This window comes from Podarcis erhardii (genome assembly GCF_964252035.2).
Source record: "Podarcis erhardii genome assembly, chromosome: 6".
In the NCBI taxonomy this organism is placed as follows: Eukaryota; Metazoa; Chordata; class Lepidosauria; order Squamata; family Lacertidae; genus Podarcis; species Podarcis erhardii.
Window position 1 is genome coordinate 5,610,519 of NC_138510.1, and position 21,118 is coordinate 5,631,636.

The window sequence follows — 21,118 nt, forward strand, 5'->3', positions numbered from 1 at the left end:
TCATCGGCGAATTGCCTGCACCTTCATGACCTGGATCTCAGTGGCATCCGTGAAGCATCTGCGGCTCCTGTAGTGTTCGAGGAGTCTACGCCACAAAGGGTTGCTCTCCAGGAGGTAAGAGTTTCCTGAAAGCAAAGCCGGGGGGGGGGGAGGTTGGGGGGAAGAGAGAAGAGTTAAGCAACAATGAAAAGCAGTCCATCCCTCTCCTCGCAGCTACCTTCTCTGAAGAAGGCATTTTTTCCAGCAAGAACGAGGCTCCACAGCAAACGGACTTGCCCACCTCTCACTGCTTCCCTTAAGCCACGTACCTTTAATAATAATAATAAATTTTATTTATACCCCACCCTCCCCAGGCCAAGGCCAGGCTTAGGGCGGCTAACAAACAATAAAAACAAGTTGAATGTATACAACTTAAAAACAAGATTAAAATACAACATTAAAAAGCAGCCTCATCAACAGGAGGAGAACGGAAAAAGAAAGAGGGGAAGGGAATCAAATTGACTCCAAGCCAAAGGCCAGGCGGAACAACTGTTTTACAGGCCCTGCGGAAAGAAATCAGATCCTGCAGGGCCCTGGTCTCATGAGACAGAGCGTTCCACCAGGCCGGAGCCAGTGTTGAAAAGGCCCTGGCTCTGGTTGAAGCTAATCTAACTTCCTTAGGGCCCGGGACCTCTAGGGTGTTGCTATTTATGGACCTTAAGGTCCTCTGTGGGGCATATAGGTCACCTACCTATAATGCAGAGGCCTTCCTGCGCCCGAGTGATGCAGACGTTGATCTGGTTCGGGTCGGTCACAAAACCCAAGTGTTTCTTCTGCCAGCTTTTGGTAGGCTTCCGGTCGACCTCGGAACGGGAGCAAGACCGTACGGTGGACACAAGGACGTACTTCCATTCGCTTCCTGGAGGCCAGAAATTGCAACATGGTTAGCCCTGCTCCACCCATGAACCTTGTAGGAACACGAGAAGAAAAGCCCTCTCAAGGTTCAGACCAAAGTGCCTTCTAGCCCAGCATCCTGGTCTTTCAGTGGCCAAGCAGGTGCACATTATGGGGAGCGCATATGAGTGCAACAGCATCTTCCTCACTTGTGGTTCACTTGGTATTCAGAGGAGAACGGATGTTAGGTTTCTGTTTGTGCCACTGTGCAGTGCTTGGAGTCACAAGACTCTGTTTACATTCCAGAGATTCCAGACTGTTGGAAGTCTCACAGGAGATGGATGTTGATATTACTGGTTTCCCGTTTCTTTGTACCAGTTGCCTCTCCGTTTTCACAGAGAGAGGATGTCTATTTCTTTTCTGTCTGCGTAGTTAGAAATAAAACTCTTAGGAATGTAGCTAATATTTCTCGTCCTGCTATGATTGTATACTCTGCGTAATGGGAACGTGCTTGGAGCCTCATCAAAGGCTTAGGTCGCTAATCACCGTCGGAGGACTCAGCCGGAGGAGTAGCTCAGTCGTGCGAAAGTTCTGACACCAGATACCCCTGAGTACTGAATTCAGAGGCGTACTGAATACCCCTAACTCACTAGCATGGGGTGGATGACTCTGGGCCAATGACTTTTCATCCACAGTTCTGCTTGCCACAGCACATGACCCGTCCTCCAGCAAGCATGATGATGATAATAATAATAATAATAATAATAATAATAATAATAATAATAAATTATTTGTACCCCGCCCATCTGGCTGTGTTTCCCCAGCCACTCTGGGCGGCTTCCAAGAAAGATTAAAAATACATTAAAAATACATTAAAATGTCACACGTTAAAAACTTCCCTAAAGAAGAAGCCTGGAGAAGAGGAGGTTAAGGGGTGATATGATAGCCATGTTCAAATATATAAAAGGATGTCACATAGAGGAGGGAGAAAGGTTGTTTTCTGCTGCTCCAGAGAAGCGGACACAGAGCAATGGTTCCAAACTACAAGAAAAAAAGATTCCACCTAAACATTAGGAGGAACTTCCTGACAGTGAGAGCTGTTCGACAGTGGAATTTGCTGCCAAGGAGTGTGGTGGAGTCTCCTTCTTTGGAGGTCTTTAAGCAGAGGCTTGACGACCATATGTCAGGAGTGCTCTGATGGTGTTTCCTGCTTGGCAGGGGGTTGGATTCGATGGCCCTTGTGGCCTATTCCAACTCTATGATTCTATGATTCTATGAGGGCTGCCTTCAGATGTCTTCTAAATGTCAGGTAGTTGTTTATCTCTTTGACATCTGATGGGAGGGCGTTCCACAGGGCGGGCGCCACTACCAAGAAGGCCCTCTGCCTGGTTCCCTGTAGCTTTGCTTCTCACAATGAGGGAACTGCCAGAAGTCCCTCGGCGCTGGACCTCAGTGTCCGGGCAGAACGATGGGGGTGGAGACGCTCCTCCAGAATACTGGACTGAGGCCATTTAGGGCTTTAAAGGTCAACACCAACACTTTCCAGCTCTTCCCTTTTCCTTGCGCTATCAGAAAAAGATACCCCCCAAGTGCGGTGCACTTCACCTTATCAAGAGCAGTTCCTTGCTGCAGCAAACGGAAGTTACAAACTTCGTTCCTTTGCACTGCTCGCACAGCTGGCAGTTGGGAGTGCGAAAAGCAGGGAAGATTAGCCGTAGGGGTAATTATAAACGCTTGTGTGCAGACACAGGATGTTTTTTTCCAGTGCAGGGCAGCTGCTTTTCAGGTCGTAAGAGCCTACTGGGCCAGGCCAAAGGCCCTTTTAGCTCAGCATCCTGTTCACACAGCGGACAACCAGATGCTTGTGCGAAACCTGCAAGCAGAACCTAAGCACAAGAGCCCTCTCTCCCCTTCTGTGGTTTCCAGAAACTGGTATTAATAAGTATTGCTGCCTCCAACAGTCATCACGGCTAGTTGAATTTGTCTAATCCTCTTTGAAAGCTACCTAGGCTAGTGGCCATTGCTGCTTCCTGTGTCAGAGAGTTACACAGTTAACTCTGCACTGCGGGAAGGCCATCAACGCCCGGCAGGTCATGCTGGCTAAAACGCAGCGCCCCGTGTCACACGGGTGAGACTTACCTTGGCTTTTCATGATGGTGCAAACGGTGACATCTCGCAGGCCTGCCTGGAGAAGAAGTTTCTTGATTTCGACCACCTGAGCATTGTAAGGAGTCAGGATGGCAATCTCGGCAGGCTTGGTGGTTCTGTCGAGTGTCAGCTGCTTTGCTATCCTCACCTGAAAGGCAGCGAAAAGACAGCATCTTTGTTTATTTCACCCACAGTAGCGTGACTCAGAAACAGAACCCAAGATGCACCGGGCAGATGGAGTCTCCAATTTAGGGCTGGCTCTCCAGATGATGTTGGGACTACAAAGCCCATCATCCCTGACTGCTGACTAGGGTTGATAGGCAATGCAAGTCCATCAACATCTGGTTGCCCCTGCAAAGCTATCCCAAAGCTCACTTTATTTTTATTCATTTATTTTGACAGCTTATATACTGGCTAATTGTAATACTCTGTACAAGGAACTTGATGAAAATAAAAATGAGTCAAAAGGGTTTATGCTGGTATATACTTCTTTGGTTCTTCTATTTTAATATCTTATTTCTTGTGAGTCACAGAAATAGCATGTTACTAGACGACCTGTATAAATACAGCAAATAATACAGTGGTACCTCGGTTTAAGAACAGCCCTGTTTATGAACGATTCGGTTTAAGAACTCCGCAAAACCAGAAGCAGTGTCCCAGTTTGCAAACTTTAACCTTGGTCTAAGAATGGAATCTGAACAGTGGAAGGGCACTGGTGGCGGGAGACCTCATTAGGGAAAGCGCACCTCAGTTTAAGAATGGTTTCGGTTTAAGAACGGACTTCCGGAATGGATTAAGTTTGTAAACCAAGGCACCACGGTATTAATAACTGCTGGATGGCGGATAGATGTTGGCATTGAAAGGTGCAGTCAAACCGCTGGAGAATCACAGCACCTGCTGTGGCTGTAGAGGAAGGTAACTTGTAACTGCCGCCTTCCGTGCTATTTTTGCTGCAATTGGCAGCACCAAGGATACCTCCCTGGGGTGCAAGGCTGGGCAGTTTGTCTGGAGGTCCTAGGCTGCCCAGATAACAAGACCCCCCCTTCTCAGCCTGGCTGATGGGGTCCAAAGGAAAGCAGAGCAAGACGTTTGGCACCAGCTTGGCTGCAGGAGGCGGACAAGGCGCCATCCAACCACCTTAGGGACTTCACTCCAGATCTGTGCAGGGTTTATTCCTTAGCCTTATCTTCTCCCAAAGATGTCCCATAAGGGAGGGTAGATTCCCCCCCCCCTTGGGGTTTACTCTCAGTGCGTTCCTCACGAGGGGCAACTGAAGGGAGCCAAACCTTTACTCCTTACTCACCACTTGCTCCGCTTCTTCCAAGTTGGCCCGAGAGTTCTCATTGCCGTCCTCTGTGGAGACCACGAGACTCTTCTCTCTCCCCTCTATGTGGCCAAAGACGATGGGGCAGCAGCCGGCCCTGTCCTTGTGGAAGAGGGTGCTGTGGCCGCGGGCAGAGTTGGCACAGGTCTTTAGCCTCCTGTTGTAAAACTCCTCGGAGGGGAACTGGCAGATGTCCTGGTGCTGATGGGGTGAAAAAAGGGAGGCATTTGTTGTTAGTAACAACAGCAGCAGCAAATTTATAAACCGCTTATGTGCCAAAATGGCTTCTAAGCAGTTTACAAGTCTAAAAATCAGTTATAAAATATCCACATCGTAAAACAAGCATGTTGGGGGGAAACACGCACACACATAACCACCAGTACAGTTAAAGGAACAATTAAAAGTATTATGTGGGAAAGTCCAGTGTAGATTTACCAGGCTTGTATAAAGGCATCAGTAGTTTTATTTCCAAGCTCTCTCCTGAGGATCCCAACATGGAACCTGCCCTTTCCACAATGCCGGGCATCTCTTAGCCATGACTGCTAAATGGAACTGCTATATATAGTGGCATTCTACCTCTGAATACCAAATGTTGGGGAGAGTGGTAGCAAAGGGCTGCAATAATTCATTTACCGTATTCGCCCAAATATAAGCCGCACCCGCAAATAAGCCGCACCTTTAAAATTCAGAGGTTTGGGAGTAGTGGGTAAGCTAGGTGCCATTGCCCCGCACTCCCAGGCTGCTTCGGGGGGGGGGGGCAGAGCCGTATTGCTTTGCCAGCAGCGTAAGGTCGAGAACATAAGCCGCACTTTAACTTTTCACAATCAGAATTGGGGGGGGGGGAGTGTGGTGTGGAGGACTCCCTGATCCTGAATGGGGTAACTGTGCCCCTGAAGGACCAGGACCAGGTGCGCAGCCTGGGAGTCATTTTGGACTCACAGTTGTCCATGGAGGTGCAGGTTAATTCTGTGTCCAGGGCAGCTGTTTATCAGCTCCATCTGGTACGCAGGCTGAGATCCTACCTGCCCACAGACTGTCTTGCCAGAGTGGTGCATGCTCTGGTTATCTCCCGCTTGGACTATTGCAATGCGCTCTATGTGGAGCTACCTTTGAAGGTGACCTGGAAACTGCAATTAATCCAGAATGCGGCAGCTAGACTGGTGACTGGGAGCGGCCGCCGAGACCACATAGCACTGGTCTTGAAAGACCTACATTGGCTCCCAGTACGTTTCTGAGCACAATTCAAAGTGCTGACCTTTAAAGCCCTAAACGGCCTCAGTCCAGTATTCCTGAAGGAGCATCTCCACCCCCATCGTTCTGCCCAGACACTGAGGTCCCGCTCCGAGGGCCTTCTGGTGGTTCCCTCACTGCGAGAAGCAAAGCTACAGGGAACCAGGCAGAGGGCCTTCTTGGTAGTGGCGCCCGCCCTGTGGAACACCCTCCCACCTGATGTCAAAGAGAACAACAACTACCAGACATTCAGAAGACATCTTCAGGGAAATTTTTAATGTGTGACATTTTAGTGTATTTTTGGTCTTTGTTGGAAGCCACCCAGAGTGGCTGGGGAAACCCAGCCAGATGGGCAGGGTACAAATAATAAATTATTATTATTATATTATTATTATATTCGGGCCAATATGGTATTTACTGGTGTTCACCTGCCTTCCCCCCCCCCCAAAAAAAATGTGCCCAGGGCAGCTATCAGCACTAAAGCTCATGCAGAATAAAGAACCATATTGGAGATAATGTGAGAAACAGATTAAAACAAACAAAATAACCCACACCAATGATCTAGCACAGTATCCCCCAATAAACCAGCACAAGGGGGACAGATCCAGCAGGAAACAAAAGGCAGAACAGGTGAACAAACTATTGTGCATCCTTCTGCAATTCCTGCTTTCCTCCAAAGAACTCAGGAGGCGGCACGCCATGTTTTGCCAGCCTCGCCTCAACTTCGCAACAAGCAGCTGTGTCCCTTACCATGCGGTACTGGATATCCAGCATTAAAGCCCAGTCTTTGTAGCGTTCAAAGAGCGATGTCTCCATCCCAAGGGTCTTGCAGAAGTCATTGTGGACCACGGGTCTCAGCTGCTTATGATCCCCCAGTAGGACCACCTAGAAGGAAATAATTGTGGTGATGCCCGCAATGCTGAGGAGGAGCAACCGGGTCAGCTGCAAAGCGGACGAAACTTATTGGTGTGATGTGAATGGTTTTTGGACTAGGGGGGAGGTTGAGGTTTTGTTAGTGAGCCAGAGTATCGCTTTGTTTATTATTTGAGTGCTGCTAATGTTGTTCGTTACTATTTATATGGCTGCTATGGGGTCATCCCCCCGCCATGGAGTTATGTGAAAATGGATTATATATAAATTCTATTAATAATAATAATAATAATTCCCTCCAACATGTCCCAGCACAAAACTGGCCCGTGCGAGTCACGTGAACCACAAGAGAGCACAGAGCCCTAAAACACACATTTTTGGGTGCTGAGATCTCACAGCCCCCCAAAACAGGAAGTTTCGGACAATAGACAGGTATAGTGGTACCTCTGGATATGAATGGGATCCGTTTCAGAGCCCCGTTCGCATTCTGAAGCGAACACAACCCACGTCTGCATGTGTGCAGGTCACGATTCGCCACTTCTGCGCATGACGTCATTTTGAACGTCTGCGCATGCGCAAGCAGCGAAACCCAGAAGTAACATGTTCCTTTACTTCCGGGTCGCCATGGAGCACAACCCGAAAATGTTCAACCTGAAACAAATTCAACCTGAGGTATGACTGTATGTGTCATGGATCCCTGTGGTCTGCAGACCACCAATTGAGGACCCCTGTATTATATGATTCCCTCCCCGTCGTATTATGTATTGTGCCTTTTTATTTGCTGAAAGCCACTTGGATACCTTTGGGTGACAAGTTTAATAAATTGAAGAAATGAATGAGTAAATAAATTGGCGGTTGGCAGCATGCCGCCCGTGCCCTCTCCCCCCCCCCCCAATTCTGCTGGACTCCAACTCCCACCAACTCCCAAGCAGCCTGGTCAGTAATCAGTTGCAGGAGCTGCAGTCCAGCAGCAATCTACAGGGGACGCTGGGAGCAACCTCATGAAATAAAACAGGAACCCGTCTGGGCGTTGAGGGATATCTAAATAAACGAGCCATCAGCATAACCGCCGTGGCTGTAATCGCAAGCGGCCGGCTCACCTTCTCCATCTTCTTGTAGCTCACCAAGGGGATGAGGGTCTCTGGCTCGGTGGACATGGCGCACTCGTCAATCAGCACCTGCTTCACCTGCAGGTGGTCAATCAGGGATGCGGCAGAGGCAGTGGTGCATGTGCACAGGATGACGTCGTGGCGCTTCAGCTCATGCGACCGGGCTTTGGTTAGCAACTGCTTATAACTGCAAGACCGCAATGGAGACAGCTCAGTACCTTGACATGACCCAAAACCTTACAGGGAGGCAGAAGCCTCTACATCCCCTTTAAATCCATTAATAAATGGTAATAGTAATACAATTCTGCACTCTGGCAGTCTAGCTTCCCCTACCCCGAAAACCTCTCATAACTGATTCCGCTCATTTTGACCATCTTGCCCAACTTTTTCTAGACTGGTGACTGGAAGTGGCTGCTGGGACCATATAAACACCGGTCCTGAAAGACCTGCATTGGCTCCCAGTACGTTTCCGAGGAGTGTTGGTGCTGACCTTTAAAGCCCTAAACAGCCTTGGTGAAGTAATATGTTACGTCACCAAAATACAAGGCCACCATGTTTGTGGGAATGGGAGTATATTTTTGACTGAGGCAAGCCACAGATAAGCAGCTGCTGGTTCACGTATTATTTTTTTTATGAGGCTGTAGCAACAGGCCCCGTCCAATAGTGGAATTTTGAACATATGAACCAGGGGTGCGGAGAGGCTGAACAAAATGAGGTCCCCAAATCCAAACCCCCATAAAATCCAGCCTGGTGTGCCATTTCCTCTCTGAGACTTCAGCAAACTAAGCGTCAGAACCTTTCCTGTACCTCTTGAGGGTTTTAAAAAGTTTGACGTTTTTGAAAGAAAATGAAGACTCAGGGGACTTCATCATAGTCAGCTGAGAGCAACTTAAGAATCCCGTTGAATTACACCAAAGTCCATCTAGCCCAGGGGTCACCAACCTAAGGCCCATGGGCCGGAAGCAGCTTGCAGAGGTCGTTTGACTGGCCGACGAGCCGCCCCCCAACTGAGAAGCCCGCTCGCATGCTGCGCTAAACTGGTGCAGCACAGTGCAGGGACTTGCTTTCGCGGGTGTGCACGCACAGACGCTGAAAGTCCAGCCCACAGAGAGATCTCCGCAGGACCAATCCGGCCCAGGCAAGATCAAACTTGCCGACCCCTGATCTAGTCCATTATCCTGCTTTCCCACAGGACCACAGTTCTTTGTAATGTCCATGCTTGGGAAATGGTGGTTTGCTGAAACTGGTTAGTGAGAACAAACCAGAATCAAACCGAGGTTTAATAACCTGGCTTGTTCTCTAACCACAGTTCAAGCAAACCATAGTTCAAGCAAACTGTACTTCTCCGAGTGAAGACATCACAGGCTACTGTGGTTTGTTACAAATCAAAAGCAGGAGCTTTCAATCTCCTATTCTGACACACATTAGAAAGGGAGCCAGGAGGGTGCAAGGCCCCCAGGGCTCATTCACATACCATTTTTACCATTACATTTGAACTGGGCCCATGAGACTGCCTATCACCAAAGGACTGTCTGAAAGACTGATTCTGAAATCTCAGAATGCAAATCAAAGCAGTAATAAGATAAAAGGTTTCTCCATCGAAGGTTTGGCAGAAAACTAGATCTGTACTGCACTCACTCGTTAATTTCATCCTCTGTTATCTCCTCTCCTCTGTTCACACGTGCATCGAATTCACAGATTTGTCTCGCAAAAGGGTTCGGTGGACAACGGATCACGTAGTGTAGAGTTATGTCCCTGTGCAGAAAGTATGACCTTTTTAGTTAAAGATTAAACACAATGCACAAGCAATAAGCTTTCTCCCAAATCATTCGAAGTTACTAGGGCTACAGGCTTTAAGATCATTTAATCACTCAATTAAAGCTTTAGTCAATCAACAGGACCGTTTTATTGACAAAACTGAGAATTCAGGCTCCCTTTTCATTTTGTTTAGAGCCGTTTTGGATTCTGATGTGTTGCTGCTAGACAAAATGGAAAGATATATGAAGAGGTCCATTGCCTGTAAGACGTTGGGAGCTTGGGCTCATTAAGTTTCCTCCAACCCACTTCTCAAAAAGCACCTCCATTTACCTTTGCTAAAATGTCATTTGCTTTAATTTGATCTGTAAAAATGCAGAGGCTGCAATCCTAGCACACGCACATGGGAGAAAGCCCCAGAAAACTTGGTAGAACTTGTTTCCAAATGAACATGTGAAGGGTTACACTGCAAATCAACTCAATATTATTTATCCACAAGTCTGGAAGGAATATTGGGCTCATATGCAACACTCTCTTTCCATGCCCCCCTCTCTCTTCCCCACCCAATGTTCTTTGTTTCCTTGGCTTCTTCCTGGTTTGCACCAAAGTATAGTTTGCCACAACATCCAGATCTGCAGACTATTGTTTGGGCTTGCTGCATCAAACCAACTTCAAATTGCAGTTGCAATCCTAGGTTTCAGGGTAGGCACACACAAACCAGAGTTTGTCTCTTCAGACGCAATGGGAAACCATGGTTTGCCAGAAACCAGGAAGGAACTAATTCAACACAGGGCTAAGGAAAAGAAAAGGGGAAGTGCACAAGCCAAATATTGCATCCAGGATTATCCTTGTAGCATCAAACTATGGTTTGGTATACCATCTGTTTTATATATATATTATTCCCACTAGAAAAGAAACAACATTCAGCTGTATCAAATCGTATAAATAAGCAGGTTTAACTTTAAGCACTGTTAGAAAAATGTCTACATATCTGATTGTGTGAAGAAATTGAAGTTCGAACCTGATCTCCGGCTTGGATTTCGCGTCCCGCTGGGATTTCCGGGACACATGTAGGCTGCTTCCTGGATAGGGGAAGTCCATGGTCTCTATAGTTTCTCCATACACCCTCAAGGGCCTCGGAGAATTCTTCATCTTCAACAGCATCTCTGCAGAGGCAGCAAAACAGCTAGGCTGAAAAATGAACTCTGCGGCCTATTAAAAGCGACCCAAAGCTTAAGATGCTACAGACACTAGGCTGTTCCTATGCAACAAATTAAACTCGGCTGTCAGTTGAGAGGCCCTGCCTGTACAATTTGCTACGAAGCCGCGGAATATTCACAAACATTCCAACAGTGCAGTCCAAACCCACCAGCATGAGAGTGTTGGGAATTGGTGGAGCTGTTGGGGATAAACTGGGGCCCAGCCAGGGCTACATTAGCACAAGTCCCTCATTCCAGCTCCATCAGGGAAATACCTGTATACCTCCCTCAACCTGGCTCAGGCATAGCTTTGCTGGCTCAGCTGGTGCTACTAAATTGGGCTGAATTTAAGTCACTATAAATCCTGGCAGCTTCTTATACTGAGGATTGCTCTGCCTGTGTTGGAGGAGGTGGGGAAGAGTCATGGGAAGTTGATAGCCAGCTTACTGTTGCAGGAAAACCAGAAGGCTGGCTTGACTGAGGAGTTGGGATCCATTTAGGGCAGAGGGTTAATTTCATTGTACACAGGTTGTACATATTGTTATTATTAGGAGCAGGACAGGCAGCAAACTACTGCTCCACCCTGGAGTTCAGGGAGTGTGTCTTATGCAGAGCGGACACCAGACAATTTTTTAAAGGAATCTCCCTCCTTGCTGTCTTTCTGCTGGCAGGTGAAGATTGTAGTTTTAAGGAATCTCCTTTTAACAGTGCTCTGCCGTTTTTATTGTTTCTATTATCTGTAACTTAATAGATTTGCTTTTAAATGTTTTTATTTTATTACAGTTTAATAATTTTTTAATGATTCTCTTTTATTTGTTTTTGGCTTATTGTATTTTATCTGTATTGTTTGAAGTTGTGTAAGCCCCTTTTGAGTCTCAGCGGGACCTATTATTATTAAAAACAACAATCCAAGTTTATTAAACTTCGCATTATTTGTTTTAAACACTTTTTTCTTTCTTTTTGCTATTCCCTGCTTGTTCGATAACGTTTATTTGGGATTGACTATCGAGTCGACACTCTTCAAGAAGTTCCACCTCACCGCAGGTCACATCCTGAAAAGTGACGTTTCAGACAGGTAGAGAGAATTATAGGGGATTTAAAGGCATTCAGGAAGTAGCAAAAGGGTGTCAGTTAGTGCAGAAAGTATTGATCTGATGTGAAGAGATCTTTCCAATTCTATTTAATTCAAGAGGGTTGTGGAAGATTCTATGTGTGAAAGAAACAAGCAGAAGGTTCATGATGTTTGGGTTATTCCTTCAGAGAAGCTGAGTATAGCTGGTGTAAAATGATTCTGTTATTTCTTCTGTCAATAAGAGATGACTATAATAATGCTGACTATAATAAGAGGCCAGAAGGAGCCTGGGTTTCACTTTCTCTTTCTGTCTCTCTTCCTTCTGGTGTGGTGTTCTGTATATAGTGTTAAGGTTTAGTCTTATTATAAGTTATTTTAAGTTTAAGTCTCATGCATCTGGATTTCTTATGGACAGTGCCAATCCTGAATGTATTGGATTTGTGACCATTATGCTCATTTGCCTTCAGTAGCAGCAAAGCTCTGCTGGATGAAATATTAATTGCTTCTGGTCTATTTTGGGGGGAATCCTGCAACGTGTTTAAGTTGTTACTCTGCTAACTATACATTGGAACCTACTCTGGATCAATATTGAGTAGACTTTCAATGACAGAGGGGTCTTAGCAGAGGGATGGAGCACAGCTGTGACGGGAACAGTCCAACCAAATTTACACCCCAGACAATCTCCACTTTGACTGCTTCTCCGTGATGTAAGAATGGATCCTCTGCACTCAACAAAGACAATTACCAGCAACAACATCGACGGATTTGTTTGACGGCCCACAGTACATGATGTGGCTCTTTGCTTTTTCAGCATCCATAGTTGGATCCTTCGCTTTTTCTTCCAGATTCAGCTGATGGAACCAGTAGACGATATGGACACCAACCACGGTCTTGCCAGTCCCTGGACAAGGAGGAGGGGAAATAGCGGTGAGGGGCCTGCCGTTACAGAATCATAGAGTTGGAAGGGAAAACAAGGGTCATCTAGTCCAGTGTTTCCCAACCTTGGGCCTCCAGCTGTTTTTGGACTACAGCTCCCATCATCCCTAGCTAGCAAGACCAGTGGCAAGGGATGATGGGAATTGTAGTTCAAAAACAGCTGGAGGCCCAAGGTTGGGAAACACTGATCTAGTCTAACCTCCTGCAATGATGGAATCTTTTGCCCAACATGGAGCTGGAACGCACCACTCTTTCAGATGAAGAGTCTCATGCTTTACTGACTGAGCTACCAGTGCAGATATCCCTGACTTGGCGCTGGTTTTACTGAACTTCTAATGAGATTTTTAATGAGATATGTATAAATAAAGTCATGGAACAGTTGGGGCAGATTTAATATCAGCGACACCCCAACCCCCATCCCGCCAAGAATCAACTACGCACACACACACCCCAATGCTGTCAACTCACCTGGCGGGCCTTGGATGAGTGTGAAAGGCTTTCTCAAGGCCTCTGAAATGGCACGGTTCTGGCTCGGGTTGAGTTTCCGGACGCTTCCAGGAAGATCAAAGCTTTTGAGTGCCCAGAACTTAGACTGCCTCACTGCTGTGTATTTTTAAAACAACAACAACAATGTAAAATACACATCCAATCACCAAAACATCAATTGCATCATTTTCGCCTGCGCTCAGTCATATATCTGCTAAACCCCGCTTTTCATTTTCTGATTTTTAAAATGCGTGAAAATTTCACATTTAAATGGTATCACTCCTCCCTAAAATATCACTCAACACTAAAGTTTGCATCTAGAGGATTTTGCATGTTATTAAATGCATTATTACATTATATTACAACAGCCCCCACTGTTTAAGGTGGTGGAAGGGGTTAACTGCAAAAAGTCACCAAGTAGGCATAGAGCAGGGATTCCCAAACTTGGCCCTCCTACTGTTTTGGACTACAACTCCCATCATCCCTAGTTAGCAGGACCAGTGGTCTGTGATGGTGGGAATTGTAGTCCAAAAACAGCGGGAGACCCTGGTATAGAGCTGGAGTGGGCTCTTCAGACCCTCTGGACTTTGTCCTGTAATGTGTTACTGAATAAAGTCTGACCAGCTGAGAAATGGGTGTAAGCCTCTGTACTTGAATCCCCAGGAAAAATTTCTCCCACGCTGAGCAAATTTGTCCCCCACCCCTAGTTCCGAGTTGATGCCTCAAATTGACAGCAAAATCCTGATCAGCGTGCATGCAATTGCACCTTGAATCTTGCAAGCCCTAACAAAAACGTTAAAGATTATTATTATTTTGAGCATCTCAAAATAACAACCAATATGAAGGTTCTGGTGATATGCAAATTCATTTGTGTAGATAATCAACTGGTCAATCGGTTAAAAGGCACGTGACTCAATCAACCCTAGTTAATTATTGGAAAATATAGACAGTGACAATATTGGATTAGATTTCTTATGCAAACTTCAACATAAAAATCCCAGGGCAGGTTAGAACAATGTAAATATACAATGTTGAAATAATGTACAGTCCAAATCATGGTTGCTTTTGGAGCATCAGAACCTATTATGGTTATTACTAAACACTACAGTTTGCTTCCACTTACGTTTTTCAGAGATTTCCTTGCCGAGGGCAATTTGCTGAGCAAGCTCAGTCGCGTGCTCCAGTTTCCAAATGGCGGTCTCCTTCCGGCTGCAGGAAAAGGAAGAAATGTTGTGTGAGGTTGAAGCCAAGGAGAAGCAGGATGGAAGAAAAAAAGGAAGGGGAGAGTCTGGAGAGGTTCAGAATGTGCTGATTTCTCGGTTTCTCATTTTTCTAATCTTGTTCTGTATTTCCCTAAGTCAGTGTGTGATTTTTAAAAGAGCTCTTCGTGAAAATTCACCAGCAATTTAGTGTGAATTTCTCCAGATATACACATTTGTGTGTGCAATTTTTGCATAAAAGGCACCTTTCTGCAAACTTATTTTCTCTAAGAGCAGGTATTCGAGAATGCTACCTTCACCAATGTATGGCCTTTTCATGCATGCGCTACTTTGCTGGACAACAGCATTGCACAATTAGGAGAAGTCAAATTTTGAAAGTTGGCAGTACACAAATTGTTCTGGAAACTGCTGATTTGTTAGGTCTGGCTTTAGGTGCCAATAAAACGGAGATCCTCCCTTGTGCCAAACTCTCCCTGTGTTAAAATAGCCATAGAATGGCCTTGGAAGTAAAGCAGGAGAGGGCCAATGTTGCTTTTGCATAAAGAGAAAGAAGGAACAATCACCATATGTGGTGGAAATGTCTCAAAAGTGGGGAGATTTTGCTTCATGGTCATTGGTGCCCACTCCTGATATGTGAGGTGGGGCCCTGCTGTTCTGCTGGACTCCCAGCTGTGACAGCACCACGGCTCACCATGGCAGTGAAGGCAAGGGAGCACCACCATGGAAACTGCACTCTCCCGACTTTGCTGCAAACCAGTTGTGCCCAATACTAGCAAGCTGTGCCCTTTGCTGGCCTAGTGCCCATCCCACATTTTGGACTACAACTCCCATCAGCTCGGCTGGGGCTGATGGGAGTTGTAAACAACTGGACGGCACCAGGCTAGCAAAGACTGCTGCAGCGAGGCTCTTCACAGGGTCTCTGCCATGGGAGCATATTCACCCAGTGCTTTTCCAGCTGCACTGGCTCCCGGTGGAGTACAGGGTCAGATTTAAGGTGCTGGTTTTGACCTTTAAAGCCCTTCACGGCCTAGGACCCTTGTACCTACGGGACCGCCTCTCCCAGTATGCCCCACGGAGAGCCTCAAGGTCCATAAATAGCAACACCCTAGTGGTCCCGGGCCCTAAGGAAGTTGGATTGGCTTCAACTAGAGCCAGGGCCTTCTCAACACTGGCCCCGGCCTGGTGGAACACTCTGTCTCATGAGACCAGGGCCCTGCAGGATCTGATTTCTTTCCACAGGGAAAGAAATACACAGGGCCTGTAAGACAGAGTTGTTCCGCCTGGCCTTTGGCTTAGAATCAATCTGATTTCTTCCCCCTCTTTCTTTTTTCCTTTCTCCTCCTGTGATGAGGCTGCACTTTAATGTTTTAATGTTGTATTTTAATCTTGCTTTTTAAGTTGTATTTCAATCAACTTGTTTTTATTATTGGTTGTTAGCCGCCCTAAGCCCTTGGCTGGGGAGGGCGGGGTATAAATTTTACTACTACTACTACTACTACTATTACTATTATAGCATTGTGAACTGTTGCCTATCCATATGACCCACAATGATAAAAGTTCTTGAAACTCAACCGCAGAACAACCAAAATGGTTCAGAGCAATGCACTTACATATCAGGCAGCAACTTTGGAATCAGCTCCACGGTGAACCTTGACGTCTCCTGGGTGACCTCCACGGGGATTTTTTCCATGGACATAAAGTGGATGCTGAAACGCACCATCATTGCACCTCGCTGGTCAGATTTCTCGTTGTCATCAAACTCATCGGTCCGCCCGTGGGCCACCCAGGTGTACGTAGCAGGGTCGATCGTGAATTTGCCAGCTTCGGCGCTTCCCTTAGTCAAGCTGAGCTGCTGGAGGCCACGGCTGAGGGCTTCTGCGTCATCCTGGACCCCATCAGCTTTCAGGCCCGAGAGGCGGAGGCAGAGGTAGCATTGGCTCAGGTGCACTTCAATGGCACACTCCTTCATGAACTCCTTGGTCAAGGAGAACGTCCCCAGGAGGTGTCCTTTCTTTGACCTCTGCTTCTCCCAGGAGATCTTGACGTCATGCAAGACGATGGAGTCGTTTTCTGCCACGGCGCACGAGGCGGCTTCCATGTCGGAGATGGGCAACCACACCTTGCGATAATCGGAGGCATCCTTGTATATCTCCTTGGAGGCCAGGGTGGCGTATTTGGAGAAGCAGTCGATGGGCCTCTCGGAGTGTTGCAGACATACCTCGAAGCCTGGGGCCACAGTCCACAGTTGCAAAGCTGGCACCAGGAAGCCCCGCTGGACATCTGTGGTGAGCTGGAGGCACAAAACATCTCCAGCGCTGAGCTCCAGGGACAGTTCTACGTAGTGTGAGCACTTGCTTCTCTCCATCCGGCCCATAGTCCTCAGCTGCGTGCTGTGGCCCTTCTCAACAAGGGAGATCATCTCCTCATAATCTTTGCTCCTGACAGCTGCGAGGATGTTGCGCCAGGCCTGCACGTTGAAGAGGGAGACTCTCTTGTCCCACAGCACTGGTGACTTTGGAGTGCACTCCTTTGAGGTCACCACGGAGTAGATCCTCTTCTTCCACATCAGCTTCACGCTGCTCCGTTCCTCAATGAAGGCCGGTTGCGCCACCAGCTGAAGAGCTCTGTAGTTGACGAGTTGAGGGTCTCGAAGGGTCTCCTTGTTCAGAGGAAACATGATTCTGAAGTTCTTGGCCATCCCTTCCACGCACATCACAAAGGAAACCTTCTGTTGGGCTTGTTGCTTTAGCTGAGTTGCCATCTCCAACGAGTGGGCCTTCTTCTCATAGGCATTCGCCATGCTGTTTTTCCTGTTGAAATCGTGGCAGAGGAACTCGATGTCCTCTGAGGAGTACTGCACTGGCTTCTTTAAAATCACAGACAGGATGTGACGCTGGAGGATCAGGTCCATGTAGCGTCGGATGGGGGAAGTTGCCCAGGTGTAAGAGTCCACATGCAATGAATAGTGGCCCACTTTGGACTGAGGAGACGAATTGGAGCGAAGGAAATAGGAGCGGGACAGAAGCTTACGGAACTCCATGTTCGCCGGAGCCAGCTTGGGATGGATGTCGTCTGTCGTAATAAGGTCGAGCATCTTGGGGACATCGCAAGCATCGGCAGCTGACTTGAGGTGGTCCCACAATGAGGTCAGGAGGGTAAACTTCCCGCTGGTCCCCACGTGGACCCCTGTGGCTGCAGCTCCCAGATGATGGGAGAGGTGGGTGGACAGAGGAATTATATCACAGTATTTGTCCCTCATCTGAGCCATCTGTTGTGGGTTGGGCTCCACCTGGCAGCGCAGAGGGGTTCGATCTCTGGTGGAAGCCTTGTTGGTGAGGAACTCACCCACGGAACTGTTGAACATGATCATGAACTCCTCAACCATCTGGTGGGAGCACCTCTGGCCCAGAGGGCATTCCTCGTCCAGTTGATCATAATAACAGTCTTCATGAAGCCGGGACAGCCGATGTACGCGGGAGAAGTGGTACGCCACCGCAACACAATCCTCCAGGGTATCAAAGCGTAGGGATGGCGCCTCCGCCTTGTAGCAGTTCTTGATGATACCCTCTGCCTCCTCATAGGTCAGCTGCCGGTCTGAGCAGATTGTGGACACAGCAAAGGAGACATTCGCCATCTGGTCCGTCTTCTTATCCACCGTGACGAAGAGAGAGATCGCAGGCCTATCTTTCTGCGGTAGGAGGCTACAGAGGTCTTGGCTTAGCTGAGGCGGGAGCATGCAAACCGGCTCCTTTCCGGGAGCATAATAGGTGGCTCCCCGGTTCTTCGCTTCCGTATCGAGAGCGCAGCCTTTGGGGATCACAGAAGCAACGTCGGCAATGTGGACCCCTATCTCATATTTGTCACCCAGGTCTCGGACACTGATGGCATCGTCCAGATCCCTTGCACCTGGGGGGTCAACGGTGAAGGTGAGGTAAGCCCGAAGGTCTTTCCGGTTACCCTTTGTAAGAGAGAGCTTGCTAGAGGAGATTGTGGCCACCTCTTTGTTCACTGAGGGTGGGTGTTTGCTTCTGAGGCAGTATTCTGTGTCAAGGATACGCAACCCTTCCTCTAGGGTCTTGGCCAGAGGAAGAACCTCCGTAATAATCCCTAAGGGGAAGTAAAAGCCGTTCCGCCAATTCAGGACTTGGACCACAAAGAGGCAGTTCCTCCTCAGTTCTTGGGTTATCTTCTTGCAGGTCTTCAGCTTGATCTTGCCCCCTTGATCCACCCTGCGGATGGGAATGACATTGGGCTCATCTCTCAACCCCGGGACAAAGATTTTGGTGACGGTCTGGTCGATGGGGACCATGACGCGGGGATCGAACTCGTCCATCATGCAGGTGAAGATGCGGTCCCGGTCAGCCTTCTTCAGAACCCCCACCACTTTCCCACGGAGACTTCCCTCGCCCGTGGCCTTCCCTGGGCCAGGCTGTAGGATCTCCACCAAGACCTGGTCCCCAGTGAAGCCCATCCCACAGTGAACCCGGCCTTTGATGTGGATGTTCAAGGGAGGGGCGTCGTCCAGAGTGAAGGCAGACGCTCGGTCGTATTTCTCCTTGATGAGCTCGCATCGCTTGTACATGTTCGGGTTCATGCGCAGACACTCCTTCATGGTTTGCAGGTGGAAGCTGACGTACTCCTGCCTGCTGTTTTGGACGGTGGCCACCTCGGACTTCACGTTCATCAGTCCTTCGTCGGAGACCGTCACCACCATGTCTTTGCTCTCGTCCAGGAGCTCCTGCAGTATGGGGTCATCGACGTTCAAGCTCTCTGCATCCGACAGCCAGGATTCGGTGTCGCTGCCCTCTTCCTCGAGCTGGGGGCTCCCCCTGTTCCAGCTGGCCCGGTCGCACACTGCCTGCCTTATCTCCTCCAGCGTCAAGGTCTCAGGAGTCACAGTCTTCTTGTCAATGCACTCCTTGAGAAAGCCTTTCCAGACTTTGCTGCACTGCCCAAAGGAACACAAAGCCACTGCGTCCCCCACGACAACGACCTGGGACTGGGCCCTCGTCATGATGGTGTTCAGCACCCGAGCATCATTGAAGAATTCCAGGTTGGAGCAGTTGACATGGCAGACGCTCTCCCTGGTGTGAACGGTGCTGATGATGATAACACGGAACTCCCTCCCTGTTTTAAAAACAAGACAGAATTGCAAGGAAATGGAAAGGGATGCGGCTTCCAAATGGAGACCACGAAGCAGAGGTAGATACAGTCAAGAGTCCCTCAAACGGGATCCAGATTTGCCACAATCTGATCATGGAGGGAAAGGCTAAAGGTGGGAACTGAGAGGTGGTCTGAAACATATAATTCGATCCAACCAAATCCAATGCAACCTAGACTTGTATCGCAACTACGCCCTACTCACAGGATTTCCATTGATTTCAGCAGGACTTAACTGCATCAACACCACTGGGTTCACATAGCTCAGTGATGTCTACTCTGACTGGCAGTGGCTCTCCAGGGTTTCTGGCGGGGGACGGAAGCTGCTCCAGCCCTACTTGAAGGCACCAACCAGGGTTTTAATCTGGGACATGCAAAATGGGATGCTCTGTAACCAAGCTAAGACCTAGGAGAACAGGAAGTTGCCTTAGACCAAGTCAGGACAATGGTCCATTTAGCTGAGCATTGTCTACACTGACAGGCAGTGGTGAAAGGGTGCTCTGTCACTGAGCTCTGGCCCTGTGACAGGGAGTGGCTGCTTGGAAAGGGTTATGGGATAGCATCCTTATTTCTCATAAGCTGCGGTTCCTTCTTTGGCTTCAAGCACACCTGGCAGCTGGGCAAGTACCAACCTGGCAGATTCTCGTAGCCCTCCACCATCACTTCCCCCAGGCGCTTCTTCCTCAGCTCCTGCCTTATTGCTTTCACCTGGTGAAAATAAAGAGGAGACGGTCAGTTCACCAACAGGCAGGCGGCTTTAACAAGGCTGGTTGCGTCCTTCTGCTCCCTTGCATAAGGGATGTAGGTTTTTTGCCATTACGGGTCCTGCTGCATTTCTGCCTCTCATGTAGCTGTTGGAAGCATGCGAATCGTGTCAGAGTGGGGAGTTGGCAATGTTTGCTACTGATTTATTGCTTCAAAGGAGTTCTAAACTGATCGCACAATAAAATATCAGAGCAGTGTACAGGGAACCAGAAATAAACATGCAACACAGAACATAATCACAGTTAAAATAACAGGACAGTGCTCAAAGAGGATCAGTGGGCATTAATTAAAAATGTTGTTGAGAATAGTAAAGGTACCCCTGAAGTTAGGTCTAGTCATGGACAAATCTGGGGTTGCGGCATTCATCTCGCTTTACTGGCCAAGGGAGCTGGAGTTTGTCCGCAGACAGCTTCCGGGTCATGTGACCAGCATGACTAAGCCACTTCTGGCGAACCAGAGCAGCGCACAGAAATGCCATTTACCTTCCCGCCGGAGCGGTACCTATTTATCTACTTGCACTTTGAAACTGCTAGGTTGGCAGGAGCAGGGACCGAGCAACGGGAGCTCACCCCGTCGCGGGAATTCGAACCACCGACCTTCTGATCAGCAAGTCCTAGGCTCTGTGGTTTAACCCACAGCGCCTCCCGCGTCCGTTGTTGAGAATAGACTTGGGCAAATAAAAAGGTCTTAACGGGAGCATTTGTAATTAGCAGTCTCCATATCGATACACAAAGCCATTTGTTTAGGATAGTTATCCTCATCTTGCTGGCTACTGTTGCGTAGGATGGAACTTTGCTCTCACCTGCGATATTTTCCCAATTTATTTTGCATGTGGTTATTTTGCATGCTTGCAAGATTTGGCTTTGAAGAGCTCTAGCTTTGGTCTGGCTGCGTACAAACCTCCTGGCTTATAAAGCAAGCATTTTTTGTTTTTTAAATGTCTTGGTGACCAGGCAATAAAGTTTCCATAA

The 21,118-nt window shown here is 48.0% G+C and overlaps 1 protein-coding gene across 1 annotated transcript in view; it reads right to left on the reverse strand.

The window, feature by feature from the left end:
* Window positions 1–21,118, reverse strand: part of HELZ2 (helicase with zinc finger 2) — a gene marked incomplete at its 3' end in the record, with an annotated part of 44,075 nt that continues 22,957 nt past the window's right edge. The window contains exons 8-20 of the mRNA XM_081867425.1: window positions 20,015–20,090; window positions 15,833–19,349; window positions 14,126–14,211; window positions 12,985–13,119; window positions 12,326–12,481; window positions 10,331–10,475; window positions 9,193–9,309; window positions 7,546–7,741; window positions 6,326–6,460; window positions 4,325–4,546; window positions 3,013–3,169; window positions 731–898; window positions 1–125 (exon numbers count right to left, since the gene is read on the reverse strand). Of these exons, the coding sequence (XP_081723551.1) occupies window positions 1–125; window positions 731–898; window positions 3,013–3,169; window positions 4,325–4,546; window positions 6,326–6,460; window positions 7,546–7,741; window positions 9,193–9,309; window positions 10,331–10,475; window positions 12,326–12,481; window positions 12,985–13,119; window positions 14,126–14,211; window positions 15,833–19,349; window positions 20,015–20,090 (5,235 nt within the window). The remainder of the gene's footprint in view (window positions 126–730; window positions 899–3,012; window positions 3,170–4,324; window positions 4,547–6,325; window positions 6,461–7,545; window positions 7,742–9,192; window positions 9,310–10,330; window positions 10,476–12,325; window positions 12,482–12,984; window positions 13,120–14,125; window positions 14,212–15,832; window positions 19,350–20,014; window positions 20,091–21,118) is intronic.